Here is a 22,068-nt window from a genome sequence, read left to right as displayed (position 1 = left end):
TGCTGTGGGGGTTTTGGCCACCAACTCCAGGTGGCTGAGAGAAGCAGCATTTCCCTACCTCTAATCTCACTTGGGATGGGTGTGTAGGAAAGTCAGTCTGATCAGTGTTTTGGGGTCCGTGCATTGTGCTCAGCAAGTACTCAGGGCTGTGGTGGGCCAGGCAGGCTTGGAGAAAAGAGCCCACCCATGATGCATTTGGAGCTTGTGCAGGGGGAGGCCTAGGGAATCAGAATCAGAGGAGCCATAGAGGGGGTGGGCTTAGGGTTGCGCCTCAGAGCAGGAGCTTTGCCCAGGGTCCACGGACTCCCAAGGAGTCCAGGGATGGAATCACAAGTCAGTGGACTTGGACAGGAAAAAAACGGCACCTGTCTTTCCATTAATCTCCAACAGACCTCCAGCATCCCCTGCAGCCATGAGGGTGGACAACACGACTCCACATTAGCAACACCTATGGCTGCATCACGACAGAGGTCCCAGCTGGTTTCTTCTCACCTTACAGGGTTGTGGGGCTCTTACAGGCATCCCACCTCAGTCAGTATCTCAGGGGCTGTCAGACCCCCTGCCTGTTCTTATTCCTTTGCATGTTCGTGAGGAAGCACAGGCACTGGTACATCACAAGTCTCTCTTCAAATATTTTTTCGACATTTATTTCAATACCAAATGGGTTCCTTTACATAAAACTTGGATCTAATTTATTTCACACACTTAAAGGGAGCCCATAGGCCCACCAGACTGCCCAGGGAGTCTTTGGTTCAGAAAAGGTGTGGAGCTGTTGTCTTCCAGGAAAAGAGGACTTGGGGAGGTGACAGGGAGAGAGGGCAGCCTGGGCCGGGGGACCGGCATGGGCACAGATGCAGCTGGAGAGGTGTCAAAGCCTGGCTGGGGGCCACTTCTGCCCTGCCACCCCCAGCAGTATCCAGGAACACTAGGCAGGCTGCCACTGCAGCGCTGGCTGGATGCAGTGAGGGCTTATCCCCTCTGGGCAGTGCCAGTGGGAGGTGGCAGAGGAGTGGGAAGGAACAGAATAGGAGCTTCCAGGACTCGGTGCCCCCCACCCCCACCCGCACTGCAATGGGATGGCTCTTGAAGTACTTCTGTTAACTCCCATCTCCTTCCCAACCTTCTTCAGTGTAAGGCTGGGGTGGCCATGGTGTCCTTTCGAGGAGGAAGCTGTCTGTCCCTGAAGGCCTGCAGGAGACTCTGGGCTGCTGCCCTGAGCGGCCCTGATGGAAAGGCCTAGGGGTAGGGAATCAGAAGCCAGCGGTCTATAGGGCAGGTGGCTTTGCCCCAGTGGTCGGGGTCAGGGAGACGCTGATGCCCCCTTTCCAGAATGCTTTGGAAGCCAGGCGATGGTCTGAGCCGGAGTTGAATGTGGTCAGTTTAAACCCGGTGTGGATCAGAGGAGTCTCCGTGTGGTGCAGACTCCCGGACTGTGATCGTGATCCTATCTGCTCTCAGAGGCCCCAGGAGCTTCCTTCTAACTGGCAGCTTGGCCACTGTCCGAGGCTGTGCCCACTCTGACACCCAGACCCGCAGAGTGGGGCCACGTGGGGGTGAGGCCAGGAAGGAAGGCTGGGGGAGTGACTGGGTCCTCTGCATGCCCTTCCATGTCTGCTGCTGAGCTCTGGAGCCCCGTCTGCAGCCCATCACGCCGTGCCCACCGTCAGCTTCCCCACTCGTGCCCTCCCAGCTTTGGTCCTGTCACTCGTGAGGCTCTGGGGTGAGAGATCATGAACAAGACTCAGCCTGTCTTCAGAGGACTCACGCAGTGGAGGAGCCCAGAGCTCACCTCGTTCCTGCAGTTGGTGTCAGTGGGGAGATGGGAGAGCGTTCAGAATCTTCTGGAGCCTTGGCCTTCTGCCTTGTCCTTGCTGTCAGCCCCTAGGTTTCATGTCTGCCAGCATCCCACCTGACTCCCTGCCCACCTGCCCCAGCGTGCGTGCACACACATACACACACGGTTCTCCACTACACACTTACAGACTTAAACCCACAGAAACCCCACATGTGCACATACATACCACATACTCACCTCCCCACCCACACGCACACAGATTCACACACACACAGCTGCCAGACATTTGCATCCATAGCACATACATACTCCTCTTCACACATTGTACACATCACACACGCACACCTAAACAAGCCCACAATGTTACATTCACACTGCTGCGTCATTCCCTCTGAAGTCTCTCTCCGCTGTGACTGTGTGGCCCTGGGTCCCAGCACTCAGCTGCCTTGATGCTGTGGACTCGCAGGACCCCCTGAGGAGATGGTCACTGTCTCAAGAGCAAGTCCTTTCCCAACACCTGGTCCCCAGGTGGGCAGTGGGACAGAAGCCCACCCAAGGGCTTATCTCCCAGGGCCGAGATCATTTTCAGCACCGAAGTAGCTCTCTTGCGGTTGCTGTGACCCACGTGCAGCCCCTTGTGACCCCATGGCCCACCCACCTGGTGTGAAGAGTGCTGGGGGCGCAGAAGAGAGAAGGTAGGTGCAGCCCCTGCTGTCCAGGGTGCAATGGGTGGCCCCGGAGAATAGAGCCCATGGCCAGGGTGAGAAGAGGCAGAAGCAGAGGGGGAGACCCCGGGAGCAGGAGCGGCAGGCCGGTGCTCACGCTGCCTCTCTCCCCCTCCAGCTCTTCCGACGTGTGGCCTCGGCTCTGCCCGGAATGGAGAATGTCCAGGAGAAAAGCAAAGAAGGGAGTATCCTTTTCCTTCGACAAGCGAGTGAAAGATGGGCTGGAGCAGCCCTTTTTCCATTGATTTTTCCACCTGGTAATAGAACAGTGGATGGACCTTCGCCTGGTCTCCAGCTCAGCCTTCCTGGCGGATGGCTGTGCTGTGGGCCCCCGCTGTACAGAGACAAGGCTGAACTCCGAGGTCTTTAAGGCCCTGCCCATCTGGAACCACCTAAGCTTCTAAAACAGTGTAGCGATGCCAGAGGGCTGTGTGTGGCATGATGGTGGTGGTGGGGGGTGGGGACTGAGAGGTAGTGACTGCCCTTCTTTCCAGTGAACACAGATTTATGGGGACAAGTACAATCTCCATGTCAACACTCAGACACGATTTCAGCACGGTCCAACCTCCTGTACCACTCCCCCAGCAGGTGCCTCTTCCCAAGTCCTGCCTGCTTCCCCGCCAGCCCTGCATGGCACCCTACCCCCCACCCCCGGCTCTGGGGGCAGAGTCTGCACATCACTCACAGTGCACCCCAAACCTCAGGCCACACACAGAGCTGAGACTGAAGCTCAGAGAGGTGGTCTGATTTGCCCCGTGGCAGTTTTTTATTGTCTGTTTACTAGCTTATTTACACTCTACCGTGTTATAAAAAAGGTATTTATGTATATACACATACATGCACACAAAACAAGATTAAATGTACATAAGAATATTGGGGTCTAGGAAAAATAAGGAAAGTTAGGGACAAAATCATACTCAGAATATATATGCCATGGCTTAGTGGCCAAAAACTGACAAGGAAGGAAAGTGGTAAGTGGTCTTTAGGAGAAGCATGGCTTTTCAATAGGACTTAATGCAGAAGGAACCTCTCCCACATCCTTACAAAGGGGCCACATAACCTCCCTAGGATGCAGGCAACAGGTCCCACAGCAGGGCTGCTTCTACCACCACCCCCTCCCAGCCCCATCACAGCCCCACTGGCAGGCCCCCAACCCCAACCCCCATCCCCCCCACCTCCACCCCCTGGAAAGGTGATTCTGACATGCCAAGAGCCTGGTCCTTAGTCATGGCCAGGCAGGGCCTGACGAGGATTCCAGCCTGGTGAGGGCAGAGGGAGCAGCCTGAGTGTGCGTTTTGCACCTGCTCTTCTGGTAGTTCTGCTGGGTGCTCCTCCAGCCGCCAGGCCCCAAGGTGCCCATGGAGAGGGCTGGGGCAGGGGGCTGTGCAGAGGCTCTCCCCCAGGGTTTTGGCTTCTCATCAGCAGCCTCAGGATGTAAGTGAACTCGGACTGGAGCTTGAGGAGTCAAGATTGCTGTGCCCACCCAGGCAAGGCTCACTTCGCCCTGTGATTGCCAGGTGGGATCCATGCCAGGCCCCTGGAGATGGTGGGGGGCAAAGAGGGGGGCTTTCTACCACCTCCTGTGCACTTTGGGGTGGAGATGATAGGTAACAAGGCCTGGCTGGGAGCCAGCGATGCAGCACCAGTGGTCACCAGGCAGGTCTCTAAGAAAGGATGGATCTCATGTGTTTACAGGATGGTCCCACAGCACAGGACAAGCTTTGCTTTGGGTGGGTCAAGTGAGGGCGTGTTGGGAGGGTTGGGGAAGAGGAGGAAGGGTAGGGGCTCTTGACCCTGAATTTTTCCCACCCAGGCCAAGCAGAGCGAGCCCTTGCATGTTTGCGGAGGGACACAGGGGCTACGAAGGGAAACCGAGGGGTCACCAGTGCGGGAGCAAGGGCCCAACCGTGGTGGGCGTGTCTCTGGGAGAGTCATCTTCCTTAGCCACACCCCCTGCAGTGATCGACATCAAGCTGGACAAACCCCAGGAGCCCCCGGCCAGCGAGGGCGGCTGCTCTTGCTAATGCAGCCTGACCACCGGCTTCCCTTGACACTACTCGCTTGTTGTGTTGCTTCCTATTGGTTAGCTTCCTAAGGGGGGTGGGAAACGAGCTTATCCAGATGGGAGGATTTTTCTTTTCTCTCTGTCTCTAGGAGTCGGGGAGGGGTGGGGAGGGAGGCTGGGCATCAGGGATCACGTCACTCTTAACAGCTGTTACTTAAACAACTATTTTTTGGTTTGGTTGTAATATATTGTACTTTATTAAGATTGCCAAAAACTGTTAAAATTTAAAAAAAATTTAAATCATGTGTATACAACTTTTTGCCAGATAAAAATGTTGTCATTTTTATTTGAAAGATGTGCTTTTTTGTTTTTGTATATTTGTAAACTTATAGAGAACCTTTTCCACACACCTCCTCCTTCCTGTCCTCTTTTAATGGTTCATCACCTCTGCCCTGCTCCCGCCCCCTGCCCAATAAATTAGAACAATTAACTGGGCAACTTAATTAGGCTCCAACTCCAGGCCCTCTGGCCCAGACCAAACAGGCTCCATCAACAGGCCCTACCTGATTAAACCAAACACCAATGGAATGGAACAGCCTCTGAAGAGGCAGCTCTGACTCTGTTCTTCTCTGGCCAGAGTGGGGCATCAGCCACAGCCCTGAGCTGACATTAAGGCCTTGTGGACATCAGAGGGGCCGGCCCCAGGCCCACTGGAATTACTTCTGCCTCTTTCCCCTCCCTGAAAAGCCTTGGAGCAGGTGGAGGGCACTTGCCACAGACAACCTTCTGTTCTCTGTGGTCCACTTAGTGGTCGGCAGAGCAAGAGGTCACTGGAAGGGAGGAAGGACAGGGTGCTGCTGGCAAATGTGGGCTGGAGCGATGTGCAGTTTTGAATATGTTTTAACCAACCAGTCTAGCGATCAGCACACATGTCTGGGTTGGAGCCAAAGGCAGGGTGAGAGCAAGCTCAGCATGTGCACACCTGAGGCCCTCCTCCTTGGATGCCAGGAAGCTGGGGCCTGTGTCCCACAGTATTGGTCCTTCTGTGACTGGGAAAGGGAGGGTTGTCTGCAGAACTGCCACCTGGAAGGTGCCTGTTCTCCGATGCTTGGTTGCTCACACTGTCGAGTGCCGTTCTGGAAAGGCTGACTTCTTGATGTGTGTTCGCCACTCTGGCGCATTGCATTTGAAATCTTTGTGCACAGACCTTAGCAGCATTCTGGCTGCCTGAGGTAGGGCTGAGGTGGGGTGTCCAGAAGGCTGCCCAGAGAAAGCTGTCCTTGCCATTTTTGACTCATTTCTGAGAAGGGCTTCATCCTGAGAACCTACCTGTAAAATCTCTGAAGAAGATGCTCACTTTCACTAAGTGATGCAACCCACTTGGCCAGCCTTCCAAAGAGTCCCAGACTCACCAGCACAAAGGCTGTGAGGGGTGACTCTGGCAAAAACTGATAAATACCCTCCAAGCTGGCAATGACTCTTCCTCCAGGTTGCTGTTGGGCTTGTCATCAATGAACTCAATGACCATCTCGGTGTGGTAGGAGGTAAATTCCTCCATAAAGCAGGGCTCCAACAAGGTTTTGCAGAGAATTTGAAACTTCTCAGAAACTAATCCAAAATGGCAGCCAGTAGGTGCAGCAGAACCTGGCAGAACTCATGGATATTTGTTCAGTGGGCCTGTCACACACTCAGCTAAGGAGACTCCCCGTCAGAGCTGATCTCAAGGGAGGAATTTATCTCCAGGTGAAGGAAAGAGGAAGCAGGATTTCCACTGAGCTGCTTTTCCCGAAGGCAAAGATCAATGTGCGAAGGTAATTCCAGTGTCACGTGTTGAGTTTTTATATGTGTGTACATAACTATATATAGAGATAGACTTGTGTATACACCTTACACACACACATTCTCACGGAGATACATGTGCTCAATGTATATTCTTGTTTTTCCTGCTCTCAAGTTGGAACTTGCATTGTGATAAGTTTTGGAAATTCAAAAGTACTGCAATGTGTTGAAATAAGAAATACTTAATATTGTCCTGAAACTTGTGATTGTCTTGCCATCAATAAAATAATGCATAGATGTGTTAACTACAGGCAAAAGTAGCCCCTGGGAATACGCGCACCGTTTCTCTCTGTACTTATATGCATAGGTGTGCAGCCCAGGTGGGCCAGCACCCCCACCATGGCACACCCCCAAGTGGTGCTTGTTGGAAGAGTGCTTACTTACCTCGTGAGAATTCACAGGAGACCAGGTGACAGCACCCGGGCTGGCTGGCAGGGACAGCCATTGCTTGTGGCCTCTAGGACAGCCCCATTTGCAGGGTCTCAGTGAATGAATGGATGGTGGCTTTTTATTTCCTTGGTACTAAAGAGTACTTTTTCTTAAAACCTTCTTGTAAAAAAGGTAGAGATTCAGTCCCCTTCTCTTGTACACACATATCAAGGCACCATGAACTTGTTTTTCTAGCACATCCCTGAGGAACAGTAAGAGACACAGTAGATACAATAGCCCAGGCTCTCCCTGCCCCGTGGGCCCCTGAAGGTGAGGGCATTTGGCTCCCCTCAGTCTCCCATCCTCCCCCCCACTGTCCCTTGGGGCCCCTTTCCTCGGGCCTCATCTCCACCCCTCGTTCCTGGGTCTGTCAGGGCAGCCAGGCCTCCGGCACAGAAGGGCATTGGTTCCTTGGCTCCTGTTTCAGGCTGGTGCCATCACTGTCCTCTTGCTTCTAGGCAGGATCTTGATGCAGAGTTAAGGTTCAATAACGAAATGATCAGGTTCCCTTGGAGAAAGTGTCAAGAAGTTCCTAAGCATCTCCGAGTGAGAGTATTCCACTGTCTTGAATCCAGGTGGGCTAGCATGAGGCAAAGGGGAGGAATCCTTTTGGGAAATGATTTCAGTTTAGCCAGTGGTTCAGACCCTCAGAGCAGCCCTGACCTGGGAGTAGGGCAGGGTCATCTTCTGTAGCCCTCTTTTTTTCTTTGAGGAATCTCAAAGAAAAGCTGTCAGTGCAAAGCTTCTGTTTTTTGGGCGTCTGAGAAGTGGGGCATACGATGGGAAAGCAGGAAGCGTATCCATCATTGCACGCACTAGTGAGAGTGAAAGTAGCATCTTGAGTGCTAGAACTCCAGCTGTGTAGTCCAAGGTTAGCAAGCCTGTGTCAGAGGCTTCCCTGCCATCACTGTTACCACTCTCTTCCTGTCAGCATCCTCAAGTGATCTGGAATGTCCCAGGCCCGAGGAGCAATGGCCAGGTCAGGTCCAGTGTCTCAGGCAACAAAAACTAGGACTGAAGTGATGGTAACTAAGACACATCTTGGGTGCAATGTCTCTGACCTCGTGGTGGCCAGCCAGTGCTGGGAGCCCCTGCCCTCAAGGACTAGGTGTGACAATCGTGGCACCGCTGGCTTCGGTGTCCTGCAGGCAAAGCAGCCTCACTCCTTCACATGGTGGAGGGTGGCTGAGGATGTCAGGATGTGAGAACAGGCAGCAGAGGGCTGTGAGGCATCTGAGCCACACAAGGGGCGACTGAGCAGAAGTGTCTCTGTACCAACCGAGCAGGGTTGTGTGTGCATGAGTTTCCGAACTACCTCTCCCCCAACAATGTGAGGCATTGTCCCCTGGGCTGCAGCAGAGTGGGGCGGAGGGCTCATAAACCTTCCTAGGCCAAGGCAGGAAAACCAGGACCAAGAAGGGTGCCTTGCTGATCGTCACCCGCAGCCAGAAGCAGTCAGAACTAAGGTGTTTCCACTCTCCATCCCTCAACCGTGTGCAACAAACGTGACTGCACACTGGTACACAGGGGCTGTGGGCACGTGTGCTCCTCAGACCACCACTAGTCTAGGTTGGACCTAAAAGTCTGTCCCATGCATCTGAGTGAGGCGGGAAAGAACCCATGTGCACTTCAGGCTCCAGTGCAACAAACGGCCAGTTCCCAAGTCCACTCTGATTGGCAAATTTGGGCACCCTTTGGATTTTTGGTTTGAAATGAACTAGTCCAGTGTTTGAAAACCTTGGGCTCTCAATGTGTAAACTCCCTGGACACCAGACCCCCGAGTGGTTGACACTCCCAGCAGGGTGTGGTTTCTCCTTGCAGTGGGGCTTGGGTGTTTCCCTCTGGTGCAAGGCCTCCAAACACTGACGGCCAGCCTGTATCACGTGGTGTGTGTCACCTTCCCCCTCACCCATCCCCATTAAAGTGACTGGCCATGAGGAGCCCAGAGGGTGGCATTTTCATCTGTGCCTGGCTCAGCAGGCTTACATGGCCACATTGACTTGACATAAAACTGTGTAAAATGTGGAAGACTCAGCATGTTGATCAAACAATAAACTGTCCTAATTCTCAACACAAAGCCTGTTGTCTAATATTTTTAAGTGGTGCCATCATCACGGGGTGGGGGGGGGGGTGAAAAAACAGACTTCTTCAAGTGCATGCTCACGAAGACCCTCCTCTCACATCTGGGTGGTGGGTTCCACACCCAAGGCCCTTTGCTTCTTCCTCCTGCTCAACCAGCTTAGGAGGGAGAAAGGCAGGACACACTAATAAGATGAAGTCTGGGCTCATGTGCAACCTCTCCAACCTGCCTCAAGGCTGATGGAAAGGGAATCCCCAGACAGAACTGACTCAGGGCCGTGGGACATCTCCTATCTTCCCTGCTCTCCACTCACCATGGCTGAGGATTAGGAAGGGTGGGTGCAGGACTGGCCCTCTCTCTCTCCCTTCTGGTCATTTCTAGAAAGCTGTTTAAAGGCAAGAATTTAAGGTGAACCACAGTCACCTCTCAGATGACACCAAGCTGCTAGGTACACCCTCCAGCCTCACCCCATACCAGGTAGAGCCCAACCCTGAGGTGGCCCTTTAGGTCTCAGTCACCTATACAAGATGCCCCAAAGGGCACTAAACTGGTGGGACCAATCTAAAGAGGACACACAGGCCAAGATCAGGCCCGGAACTGCCCTGGTCTGAAAAGGCCAGGAATCCTGGGGCTTCAGGGTAAGCCAAGTTCACTAGGTTTTGTTCTTCAAGTTTGGCTTCACTAATTATCCTTCCCCTTTAAAGGTTCTGAAGTTTCTGGAACATCCTTCACTCTGCCTCCTCCAGGAAGCTATCTTTGATTCCCCTGCCCACTAAACCAAACTTTTCTGGCTGCCAGATGTAAAATGTGATGTGGAGGAGGTATGGGACACGTCACGCCACAGAGGCCTGAGAGCCAAAGGCTTGTTCGGACCTCTTCGAAGCCAGAGAGTCATTCCCCACCGCTATGGTGTTCCATGACTAGAGACGAGAAAACGGTTGCCTCGCCTCCCCGAACGTGGTGTTCATGGGCACGACATCCAGTGGTCCCTCCCAACAGATCAAGGAAGCACTGTTGTGATTCCCTCAATGTGAAGGAGGTGAAGATGTGGAGTGTCCCATATGGCATCAAGAGATGCTGCTCCAGGTGGCTTTGTCTATCACCACAATTGTGTCTTACTGTTCAGTGACCAAGCGTGTGGAAAGGACCTTTGATAATCCTATGCTAACCTCAACTTTTTTTTTTTTAAAAAAGGTGTATTTTAGGAGTTCCTGTTGTGGTTCAATGGTTAAGAATCCTACATAGTGTTCATGAGGATGTGGGTTCGATCCCTGGCCTCGCTTAGTGGGTTAAGGATCCCATGTTGCTGCAAGCTGCAGTGTAGGTCACAGATGCAGCTTGGATTTGGCATTGCTGTGGCTGTGGTGTAGGCTGGTAGCTGCAGCTCTGATTTGACCCTTGGCCTGGGAACTTCCATATGCCATATGTGTAGCCCTAAAAAGATGCCCCCCCCATATTTCACTTGAAACCAAAAGATCTTAAGTTCAAAAAGCCTCCAGTGCCTCACACATGACAGAACCACGGGGGGCGGGGGGGGGGGGGATGCTGGACTCTCAGAAGGCACTGAGACACAGGTCATGGGGAGAAGTGGCAGCCCTGTTGGGGCAACAGTGGTGATGCAGTGTCACAACAAAGGGCAAAGGTGAGCACAGCACTGAAGCAGCTGACCTTGAGGCCCACACAGTGCTGGGCACACATGCTACTCTGAGAGGCCAGATCACCCGTGAAGGTTCTCAGGAGCCCTGTGTGCTTGGTAGAGGTCACATTAAACACCCGGATGCCCGAGAGCACAGATCTACTGCTGGAACTGAATGCTGAGAAGCAGGGTCCCCAGATGAGCTGCTTACCAAGCATCACAGGGAATTTTGATGCTCACTAATATCTGAGAATTACTGTTTGAGATACAACTTTCCGTTTTCAAAAGATCATCTTTAGGTCTGGAATAACATTCAACTTCGCTCCCCTTCTTCAGTCACTTGTTTGATGTTTTGCTTCCTCCAATAAAGTAAAAAAACAAAAACAACAAAAAAAGCTTAGAGAACACACACATGCCTCTTAACTGAAGCATCAGATGTTTATTCGGGTGAACACTTCCTACGATTATGTGAACAAGCCACATTCACCACATTCCTCTTGGGTTTCTGGTTCAGCGTTCTTACCTCCTTCCCTAAATTACTACTGGCTAATAAGGGAGGAGCAAGGAGGAGTCCGAAGGGCAGCAAGAACGACGCAGCGATGAGTCCCAATATGAATCCTACCAGGGTCAGGGTCTAAGCTTCTCCGTTCAGCTCATGTTTATCTCACACTCCAGAGCAGGGAGAGGGGTGGGGGGCTGGAATCCCCTCACTCAGAGCCAGAGTGGCACCCAGGGAGGGGTGACAGCAGGCAGAGGCCTGGGCCATACTCACTGGCACGTCCTGGGCGCCATGCTCTTCTCCTTGGCCTCTCCCCATCCCTCAAGGCCGGGTTAGGCACCTGCCACACCCTGGGATCGCCCTGTGCCTCTCCTGCTACAGCTCTTCCCATGCTCTTCTACAATCAGCGTCTCACTTATCCATAGCCACCCCTGTCTCCGTTTAAGCTTTAGTTGGCTTGTCCCTGAGTGTGTGAAGTAGGGATTGAAGAGTTTGCCTCTCTGTACACGCAATCTTCAGGCCATGGAAACTTGGGAGTTAGGCCACAATCCTCACAAGAGCTCCCATTTGTACTCGCTATACCATTCTATGTAAATGCTTTGAGCTAGACAGGTTGTTTTATTTACCAAGAAACGTATTAATCATTTATAAAATCCATTAAAAAAAAGTTATACATTTAAGCAGATAGCAAAGAACATCACTTTGAAAAGGCTTTTTTTTTTAAGCCATAGATGAATATGCACTTTGAAAACCTACAGGGAACTTTCTTTTGTATTTGCTCCATAGCATTCAAGCTAAGAGTACACAGCATGTGAAGACAGCCCAGGAGGCCTTTCTGTATCCAGAAAAACAGCTTCTAAATCTCCATATATTCCCCAGGGAAGGGAAACCACTAGCATGTACCAGACCCTTGGCATTGCGAGATCTAGCACTTAGAGTTCTATCATCTGGGAATCACTCCCAGGGTTCACAACATGTTTTTGAACTGAAGTGCTATGAAACTGGAGTGTGGACAAGTCACTGAGATGATGAAGAACAGACTGCCAACACAACCTCACTGTTTTCAACCTGTTTTCATGTGTCAGGGGACCATACTGTAACTGTACAGTACAAATCAGTACAAATTTCAGATTACAAATCTGACATTCACAGAGGACTAGATGATGTGCTACCCATGAATGTCAAGCGCAAATGGAAATCACCCAGTTCCATACAGAGACAGGTTTGTTTCCAGGAAAAGGGGACCAGAGAACAGAAGCAGAGGAAAAGAAAACTTTTCAGATGATGCCACATTCTCATGATAATATCCTCTCTATGCATGAGGTCTGCTTGTTAGACCTTGACCTTACATCAAGCATATGCTAAAGCGATCTCACATACACTTTCAAAAGGGAAGACATGAATCAAATAAAAGCGACTAGCTTGAAAGCAAAAAGGGAGGACTGGCCTTAAGGAGAAAAAAAAAAAAAAAAAATTCCACACTGGTTTCAACAGTAATTTGTTCCCAGAACAAGGAAACATTCCTAACTACATCTGCACCCCTTCTTTATCAACTCTAAACCTCCACATCCTTTTCCAAACCTGTCAGACACACATACAGATTCACATCTTGCATTTGGCTCTGTCCCTCAGGCGATTTTAGCCAGCCACTTCTCCAGGTCCTGGATGTCAGCAGAGTCAGTGTCCCCTCTTCCACCTTTAGCGCTGCACTCCAGGAACTCCACTTTGAGGGGCAACTGTGAGAACTCAAATTCTTTGCCTTTCCTTCCCAGCAGAACAGGGGCAGTGCTAGAACTGTCCAGTGTGCTGGGGGCAGCAGAACGGGTGACTCGCAAAGTATTGCTGTGAGGCAAAAGGAAAATAAGTCAGGGAGAAAAAAAGCTTAATTTCTATATAACAATTAAGGGCCTTTAGGAATTCATATTAATTCTTAAATATTTCAGGACCCATTTAAATACTTAATCATAAACTGTCAATTATGCTATTAGGATTGTTGAATAATCCTTTGCATGTATAGATTACTCTTGGACAGACAGGATAGGGGTCCAACCTAACATGGCCAGATGACAGGAAGTCAGTAATGAACCAAAGTCACACCAACCTTCTTTCTACTAGGATTTCCTGCATGATGCCACTTTCAGATATATTTTTAAATTACCTGTTGCATTATAAAACCTTAAGTTTGTGAAATTTAAGTGTGGGTAGATAGAGTATTTATCTTGAGTCTATTTGGATAAAGAGCTTATAAATCCACAAACTGCAGATTCCCATATCCAATTTGGGCAAAATTACTATTCTCCGGTCTCTTTAACCACTAGCACTTTCCCAATTTAAGTCACCTAACTGCCACCTGCTGGCCCTAATAAGAAGTGCAGGAGAAGGGCTCATTTGTCGCCTTCAACCCCTTTCTGCTGTCCCTGCTGACAATCTGCCTTCTTACAAAATAAAGTATTTTTTGGTGCTGTAAGATTTCATGAAAATTAGTTAAGAATCCACAGGAAAAACTAAAACTTGTTTAGAAAGACACACACGTGGAGTTCCCATCATGGCTGAGCGGGTTACGAACTCAACTAGCATCCATGAGGATGCAGGTTCTATCCCTGGCCTCTTTCAATGGGTTAAGGATCCAGCATTGCTGTGAGCTGTGGTGTAGGTTGCAGATGTGGCTCAGATCCTGTGTTGCTCTGGCTGTGGTGGAGGCCGGCAGCTGCAGCTGGGAACTTCCATATATGCCTCAGGCACAGCTCTTTAAAAAAAAGAAAAAGAAAAAAGGAAAGAAGGAAAAGACACACACAGAAAAAAGTATTTTAAAAAACAGCTGATTATTACAACATTTAACAATATTTAAGCAAATGATTAATACTTCTTGAGAGAAAGAGGGAAAAGCATCTGGGGAAGAGCATGTAAGTCCTTCTATGTAAGGCAGTGGGATCCACGAATATTCATTTTAGTATTTTTTAACCTCAATATATATGTCCAAATATAGCCTTTTATATGTAAGATATTTTAAAATGAAAAACTCAAAATGAAATAAAGCCAAATAATATATGTCTACGGCTTTTGCCATAAGGCCATGTCAAATCTTGTGATTCAGAAGACTATGAAGTGCTTCAAAGCTGATAGGACCTAATTCTCACAAACACAGGGTTAAACTAAAACTAGATCCTTACTTTAACTGATATTAACCTTTATATCTTTTTAACATTTTAATTCATTGCCTCATAATACAGCATTTCTTTCTATATTGTTTTTCTATGGCTCTTTAGAGTGAAAAGCAAATGAAATATGGAAAATGTGTTCTTTTATTTATTTATTTAGTCTTTTCTAGGGCCACACCTGTGGCATATGGAGGTTCCCAGGCTAGGGGTTGAATCGGAGCTGTAGCCACCAGCCTACACCAGAGCTACAGCAACACCAGATCCGAGCTGCGTCTGTGACCTACACCACAGCTCACAGCAACGCCGGATCCTTAACCCACTGAGCGAGGCCAGGGGTCGAACCCACAACCTCATGGTTCCTAGTCGGATTCGCCAACCACTGAGCCACAACAGGAACTCGTAGAAAATGTGTTCTAAAGACGGGAAGACTTGGACTATGCTGTTTAAAAAATGGATACGCAAATAATATTATAATTGTTTTTTGTCCCAAAGAAAATTCTCAACAATTGAAACAGAAAAATAAATCATATATAATTCCAATATTTTTGATTAATGACAAGCAATAATATGTAGTCTCAAAAGAGTGAACATGAGAGTATGAGAAGAGATGGTGAACATGCAGTTTCAGAAGGGATAAAACCATTGACAGAGGGACACCAGTAAGATGGCAGAATGGGAGTTTTCAGCACAAGTCCTCTCACAGAAACATCGATTGTAATAACCATCCACACACAAGAATACCTTCAGGAGAGCTAAGGAATCCAGGTCAGAGATTACAGCACCCGGGTATGGCAAAGATATAAGATGCACTGAAGAGGGTAGAAGGGACAGTTTTGCGTTACTCAGGTTACTGCTCCTGCAAGCCTGCACAGCACAGCATGAAGATACGATTCACATGGGGGAAGGAGAGTGAAGTGAGCATTCACTGTGTCATGGAACCCAGCACCAGGTCAGTCCCAGTAAACTCAGGCACCTGGCCAGCCATGACAGATTCAGGTTTCAGGCCAGCTATCATGGACCCAGTTAGTAGGTTCACCCACCTACCAACCTACAGACCCAGTAGCAACCTACCCAAGGATTCCATCCAGAATCTTTGGCTGGACTAACTAGAGAAGGTCCTTTCTTTCTCTGACAAAGTGAGTCTATAAAGACTAGAAGGGGTGATTTACTTTTTCAAATGTTCAGTCATCAGTGTAACACAAAGATCATGAATAATCAGGGACATGACACCAGCAAAGGAACATGATAAAGCAACAATAACTGACTCTAAAGAAATGGAGATCTAAAAACTGCCTGGCAAAGAGTTAAAAAAAAAATCATCTGTAAGTCTAGTAAGCTACAAAAGAACAAAGACAGACAATTCAACAAAATGAGTGAAAGAATAAATACACATAGAAGTTCAACAAAGATATAGAAACACAAAAAACAAAAATTCTAGAACTGAAGAACACAATGACTGAACATGAAAAATTCAGAGCTTCAACAGCAGACTGAATCAAGCAGAATAAAGAATCAGAAAGCTTGAACGCAGGTAATCTGAAATTACCCCATGAGAAATACAGAAAGAAAAAAATAGTGAAGAAAGTCTAGGTTACTTATGGGATATCATTAAAGGAAGCAATATATGCATTATGGGAGTCTCTGAAACAGCAATCAAAGACAAAGAACCAGAAAGTTTATTCAAATAAATAATGATAGAAAACCTGCAAATCTGGGGATGGAAATGAACATCCAGGTTATTAAGCCCCAATACCCTAAATGGATTAAACATAAAGAGAGCTTTAACAAGACACAAAAGTCAAAGGCAGAAAGAATGTTGAGAGCATTAAGAGGAAAGCTAACTGTCACAAAGGAAATTCTTTAAGACTAAAAGTGGATTTCATAGCAGAAACTTTGCAGGCCGGGAGAGAGTGGGATGATATATTCAAAATGCTGAAAGAAAAAAAAGTCATCCGAGAACACTATGCCCAGCAAAGCTGTCCTTCAGATATAAAGGACAGATAAAAGCTTTTCCAAACACACAAAAGGAGTTCACCACTAGTCCTGCCTGACAAGAAATGCTAAAAGGAATTCTTCAAAGTGAAGTGAAACTAATCAAGAACATGAAAACATGAAAATATAAAACTCACTGAAACAGTAAGAATATACTAAAATTTTAGAATACTCTAGTATTGTAATGATACATAAATCATTTTAACTCTAGCATAAAAGCTAAAGACAGAAGTATTAAACTATGACTATAATAATCAAAGGATGCATAACATAAAAAGATGTAAATTTTGTCCTCAACAATAAAATGTGGAAGAAGAAGTTAATGTATTGAATTTTTTGTATACAAAGTTGTTACCAGCTTAAAACAGACTGTCAATATTAAAAGACATTTTATATAAGCCAAGTTACAATCATGAAGAAAAGACCTATAGTAGACACACAAAATAAAGTGAAAAAAAAAATCAAAGCATAACAAAACAAACAAAAATCATTAAAGGAAGAGAGGAAGAGACAAAAGAACTACAAAACAGCAAATAATCAACAAAATAGAGTAAGTTCTTACCTATTAATAATTAGTTTAAATATAAACACAGAGTGGATGAATGGATTAAAAACAAGAACAAACTATATGGTATCTCCAAGGGATGTGCTGTAGATTTAAGGTTCAAAGTAGAGGGACAGAAAAAATATATTCTATGCAAATGATAAACAAAAGAGAATAGGGCTTGACTTAGTCTATTTTGTTGATATATCAATAAAACAAAATAGACTAGGTCAAAAATTGTCACCAGAGACAAATGTTATATAATAAAGGGGTTGATTCATCAAGAGGATATAATAATTGTGTGTATGTGTCTGTATGTCCAACATCAGAGAACCCAAATATAAAAATCATAAATCAAATATAAGAAGTTCCTGCTGTAGTGCAACTGGATCGGCAGCATCTCAGGAGCATTGGGACACAGGTTCAATCCCTGGCCCAGCACTGTTGTTTAAGGATCTGGTATTGCTGCAGCTGTGACTTGGGTCACAACTGCGTCTCAGATCTGATCCCTGGACTGGAAACTCCATGTGCCACAGGGCGGACGAAAAAGGAAAAAAACAAAAACAAATCTTAACAGAACTAAAGAGAAAAATAAATAGCACAAGCAATACAGTAACAGAAGCAGAGACTTCAATACTTTCAACAGTGGATATGTCATCCAGACAGAAAATGAATACATAAACAACATATCTGAGCAATACCACAGACCAAATATACCTTAGAGACATAAGAAGCACGTTTTATCCAACAACTGCAGAATAAATATTTAAAAGTATACACGGAACTTTCTCCAGGATAGAGCATATGTTAAGCCACAAAACAAGTCTTTTTTTTTTTTTTTTTTTTTTTGCTATTTCTTGGGCCGCTCCCGCGGCATATGGAGGTTCCCAGGCTAGGGGTTGAATTGGAGCTGTAGCCACTGGCCTACGCCCGAGCCACAGCAACGTTGGATCCGAGCCGTGTCTGCAACCTACACTGCAGCTCATGGCAACACCAGATCGTTTAAACCACTGAGCAAGGGCAGGGATCGAACCTGCAACCTCATGGTTCCTAGTCATATTCGTTAACCACTGCGCCACAACGGGAACTCCAAAGCCACAAAACAAGTCTTAAGAAATTTTAAAAGATTGAAATTGTATCAAGTATCTTTTTTTGACCACAATGGCATGAAACTAGAAATCAACAACTGAAGGAAAACTGGAAAATTCACAAATATGTACAGATTAAACAACATATTCCTGAACAACTAGTAGGTCAAAAAGGAATCAAAAGACCAATCTTGAAAATCTTGACTCAAACAAAAATGGAAACCCGGCATACAAAAAGTCACAGGATGCAGCAAAGGCAGTTTTAAGAGGGAATTTTATAGTGGTAAACATCTACACTAAGAAAAAAGAAAGATCATGATAAACAACCAAACTTGCCAATTCAAGGAACTAGAAAAAGAACAAACTAATCTCAAAATTAGCAGAAAGAAAAAAATAAATAAATAAATAAACGTCTGAGCAGAAATAAATGAAATACAGATTAGAAAAACCTTTAGCTAGAATAATGAAGAAAGAGAAGACTAAAATAAATAAAATCAGAAATGAAACATTAAAATTGATACCCCAGAAATACAAAGGATCATAAGCACTACCATGAAAAAAACTGAACAATCAAGAAGAAATGGATAAGTTCCTAGAAACACACACATACCAAGATTAAGTCATGAATAAATAGAAAATTCAGAGACCAATAGGCAAGAAGATTGAATCATCAATCAAAAACCTTGCAACAAAGAAAAGCCCAGGACTACATGGCTTCATTGTTGAATTCTACAAAATATTTAAGGAAAAAATTAACACCAATTTTTCTCAAACTATTCCTAACAATTAAAGAGGTGTTAAGCTTCTAGACTCATTTTACAAGAACAGCATTACACTAATATCAAAGCCAGACGAGGACACTAACTACAAGTAAAGAAAATACAGGTGAGTATCTTTAATAAACACAGATGCAAAAATCCTCAACAAAATACTAATAAACCAAACTCAACAGAATATTAAACAGATAGTACACCATGATCAAATGGGATATGCCCAAGATGCAAAGATGGTTCAACTTATGCAAACAAATAAATGGGATATATCACATTAACAGGATGAAGGATAAACATCATATAATCATCTCAATAGATGGAGAAAAACCATATCACAAAATTCACCATTCTTTCATGATAAAAACTCAACAAAATAGTTATAGGAGGTATGTATCTCAAAACAACACGTGCCATATATGACAAACCCACACATATCATACTCAATGGTGAAAAACTAAAAACTTGTCCTCTAAGATCAGGAATAAGCTAAGGATGCCTACTCTCACCACTTCTATTCAACATAGTACTGGAAGTCCTAAACAGAGCAATTAGGCAAAAAAAAAAAAAAAAAAAAAAGAAATATGATACCAAAATCAGAAAGCAAGAAGTAAAATTATCTCTGATTTCAGATAACTTGATCTTAGCGTTAAAAACCCCAAAAGACTCCACCGAAAACCAGAACAAACTCAGTAAAACTGCAGGATATAAAATCAACATAGAAAAGCCAGTTCTGTTTCTATGCACTACTAATGAACTATCAGAAAAAGAAATTAAGAAAACAATTACATTCACAACAGCATCAAAACAATTAAATACCTAGGCATAAATTTAACAAAGTATGTGAAAGATCTGTATACAGAAAATTATAAAACAGTGGTGAAAGAAACTGAAGACACAAATAAATAGAAAGATATCCCTTATTTATTGACGCTGTGAAAATGTCCATCTATAGATACAATGGAATTTCAATTAATACTCCAATGGAATTTTTCACAGAAATAGAAGAAGCAATGCTAGAATTCATAAGGAACCATAAAAGAACTATAATCCCTGAAGTAATCTTGAGTAAAAAGGGTATCACACTTATAGATTACAAATTATATTACCTACAGTAATCAAAACAATACAGTACTAACATAAGAAGACATACAGATCAATGGAATAGAGAGCCCAGCATTTATCCAGAGAAAAGCCATGACTCAAAAAGACACATGTACTCCAATGTTCATTGCAGCACTACATATGATAGCCAAGACATGGAAACAACCTAAATGTCCATTGACAGAAGACTGGATAAAGAATATGTGGTACCTATACACAATGGAATATTACTCAGCCATTAAAAGGAAAGAAAGAACAGCATTTACAGCAACATGGATGGACACAGAAATTATCATGCAGAGTGAAGTCAGTCAGATAATGAGACACCAACATAGAATCCTATCATTTACATGTGGAATCTGAAAAAAGGACAGAATGAACTTCTTTGCAGAACAGATACTGACTCACAGACTTTGAAAAACTTATGATCTCCAAATGAGACAGGTTGCGGGGTGGGGGGATAAACTGAGGGTTTGGGAAGAAAATGCTGTAAAATTTAGTTGTACACCTATAAATGTAATAAAATTCATTAATAATTAAAAAATAAAGGAATGTAGATCATAAAAAAAAAAGAGAGAGAGAGCCCAGGATAAACCTGCACACATACAGTCAACTGATCTTCAATGAGGATGACGAGAGCATACAATGGTAAAAGGACAGTCTCTTCAATAAATGGTGCTGGGTAAACTGGATATCCACATGTAAACTAACCCGAAATGTATTAAGGACTTAAATATAAGACCTGAAACCATAAAAATCCAAGAAGAAAATGCTCACTGTCATTGGGGTTGTGGCAATTAGTTTTAAGGTATGAGACCTAAAGCTGACAACAAAAACAAACATAAATGTGATTACATCAAACTAAAAGCCTTCTAACAATCATCAAAATAAAAAGATAACCTATGGAATGGGGGAAAATGTTCGTAAACCATTTATCTGGTAAGAGTTAATATCCAAAATATATGAGGATCGCATATAACTTAGTAACAAAAAAACTAAATAATCCAATTTTAAAAATGAGGAAAGGACCTAAACAAAGAAGTCATATGAATAGCTAACAAGTACATGAAAAGATGCTAAACATCACTAGTCATCAGGGAAATGCAAATCAAAACCACAATGAGATATAACTTCACACCGGAGAGAATTACTAACTTTAGAGGAAAAAAAGATAAACGTTGGCAAAGATATGAAGAAAAGGGAACTGTGGCATATTATTAGTGGAATGTAAATTGGTAGCACTATTGCAGGAAAAAACATTGAGATCCCTCAAAAATTACAGATAGAACTACCACCATATGATCTAGTAATTCCACTTCTGGGTATTTATCCAAAGGAACTGAAATCAGGATCTCAGAGAGGTACATGCACTCCCATGTTCATTCCAGCATTATTAACAAAAGCCAATATAGGGAAGCAACCTAAATGTTCATCAAAGAGTGAACAAATAAAGAAAATATGGAACATATATGCCACAGAATATTATTTAGCCCTGCAAAAGAAATTCCTGCCATTTTCAACAACGTGGACACCTAGAGGACATTATGCTAAGTGAAATAACATAAACAGACATAGGAAGACAAATACTTTATAATCACACTTATTTGTGGAATCTAAACATCAAACATATAGGCGCAGAAAGTAGACTGGTGGTCACTAAGGTGGGGGAAGGAAGAAATGTGGAGATTATGGTCAAAGGGTATAAAGTTTCAGTTATGCAAATAAATAAGTGCTGGAGATCTACTATATATAGCATAGTATTCACAATACATTTAAAATTTGCTATTAGGATAGATCTTATGTTAAGTATTCTCATGAAATAACATACATCAATAATAAAGTGGGCAGTAAGAAACTCTGGAAATTAATATTTTTATAGCCTTGATGGTGCTGATGGTTTCACAAGTATATGCTTACCCCCAAATTGAGCTATAAAAATTAAATATACACAGCTTTTTAACCTATCAATTATACCTCAATAAAAGGGTTAAATAAAATTTTCTTACGATATTCAATTTGAAGGCATATCTTTGATAAATCTGACTGAATGGCTAACTTTACTCTTCTATTTATATATTAAAAAGTTTAAAGCATATGAAATTAAATATATCATTCTCAATTTTTAAAAAAAAGGAACCACAGGAAATAACAGACCAGGGCTGGTAAAATTTTTCTGTAAAGAGCCATAAGTTAAATACTTTGGGCTTATGGGTGATATTTAGCCTGTCATATAATTTTCTATTTTTCTTCTTAGCTGTCCTATAAAAATGTAAATGCAATCTTTGTTTGCAGACCCTCAGCAGGAGTCTGCCAACCTCTGAAGCAAGGCATATTCTGCTAGACTCTAAGCTCCCGAGTACAGGAACTACATCACACTTCTTCCTATAGCCACATCCCAAGCGCA

The 22,068-nt window shown here is 44.8% G+C and overlaps 2 protein-coding genes across 2 annotated transcripts in view; one reads left to right on the top strand and one right to left on the bottom strand.

Annotated features, from left to right (window-relative positions):
• The window catches only part of RAB6B (RAB6B, member RAS oncogene family), a 62,802-nt gene extending 53,932 nt beyond the window's left edge, over positions 1-8,870 (top strand). The window contains exons 7-8 of the mRNA XM_047782839.1: positions 2,639-2,705; positions 4,480-8,870. Of these exons, the coding sequence (XP_047638795.1) occupies positions 2,639-2,705; positions 4,480-4,544 (132 nt within the window). The 3' untranslated portion in view covers positions 4,545-8,870. The remainder of the gene's footprint in view (positions 1-2,638; positions 2,706-4,479) is intronic.
• Positions 8,871-10,928: 2,058 nt separating this feature from the next.
• Positions 10,929-22,068, bottom strand: part of LOC125128592 (serotransferrin-like) — a 79,153-nt gene continuing 68,013 nt past the window's right edge. The window contains 1 exon segment of the mRNA XM_047782838.1: positions 10,929-12,850. Coding sequence (XP_047638794.1) covers positions 12,637-12,850 — 214 coding nt within the window. The 3' untranslated portion in view covers positions 10,929-12,636.

Source organism: Phacochoerus africanus, chromosome 1 (assembly GCF_016906955.1).
Source record: "Phacochoerus africanus isolate WHEZ1 chromosome 1, ROS_Pafr_v1, whole genome shotgun sequence".
NCBI lineage: Eukaryota > Metazoa > Chordata > Mammalia > Artiodactyla > Suidae > Phacochoerus > Phacochoerus africanus.
This window is presented reverse-complemented; position numbering and strand designations above follow the sequence as displayed.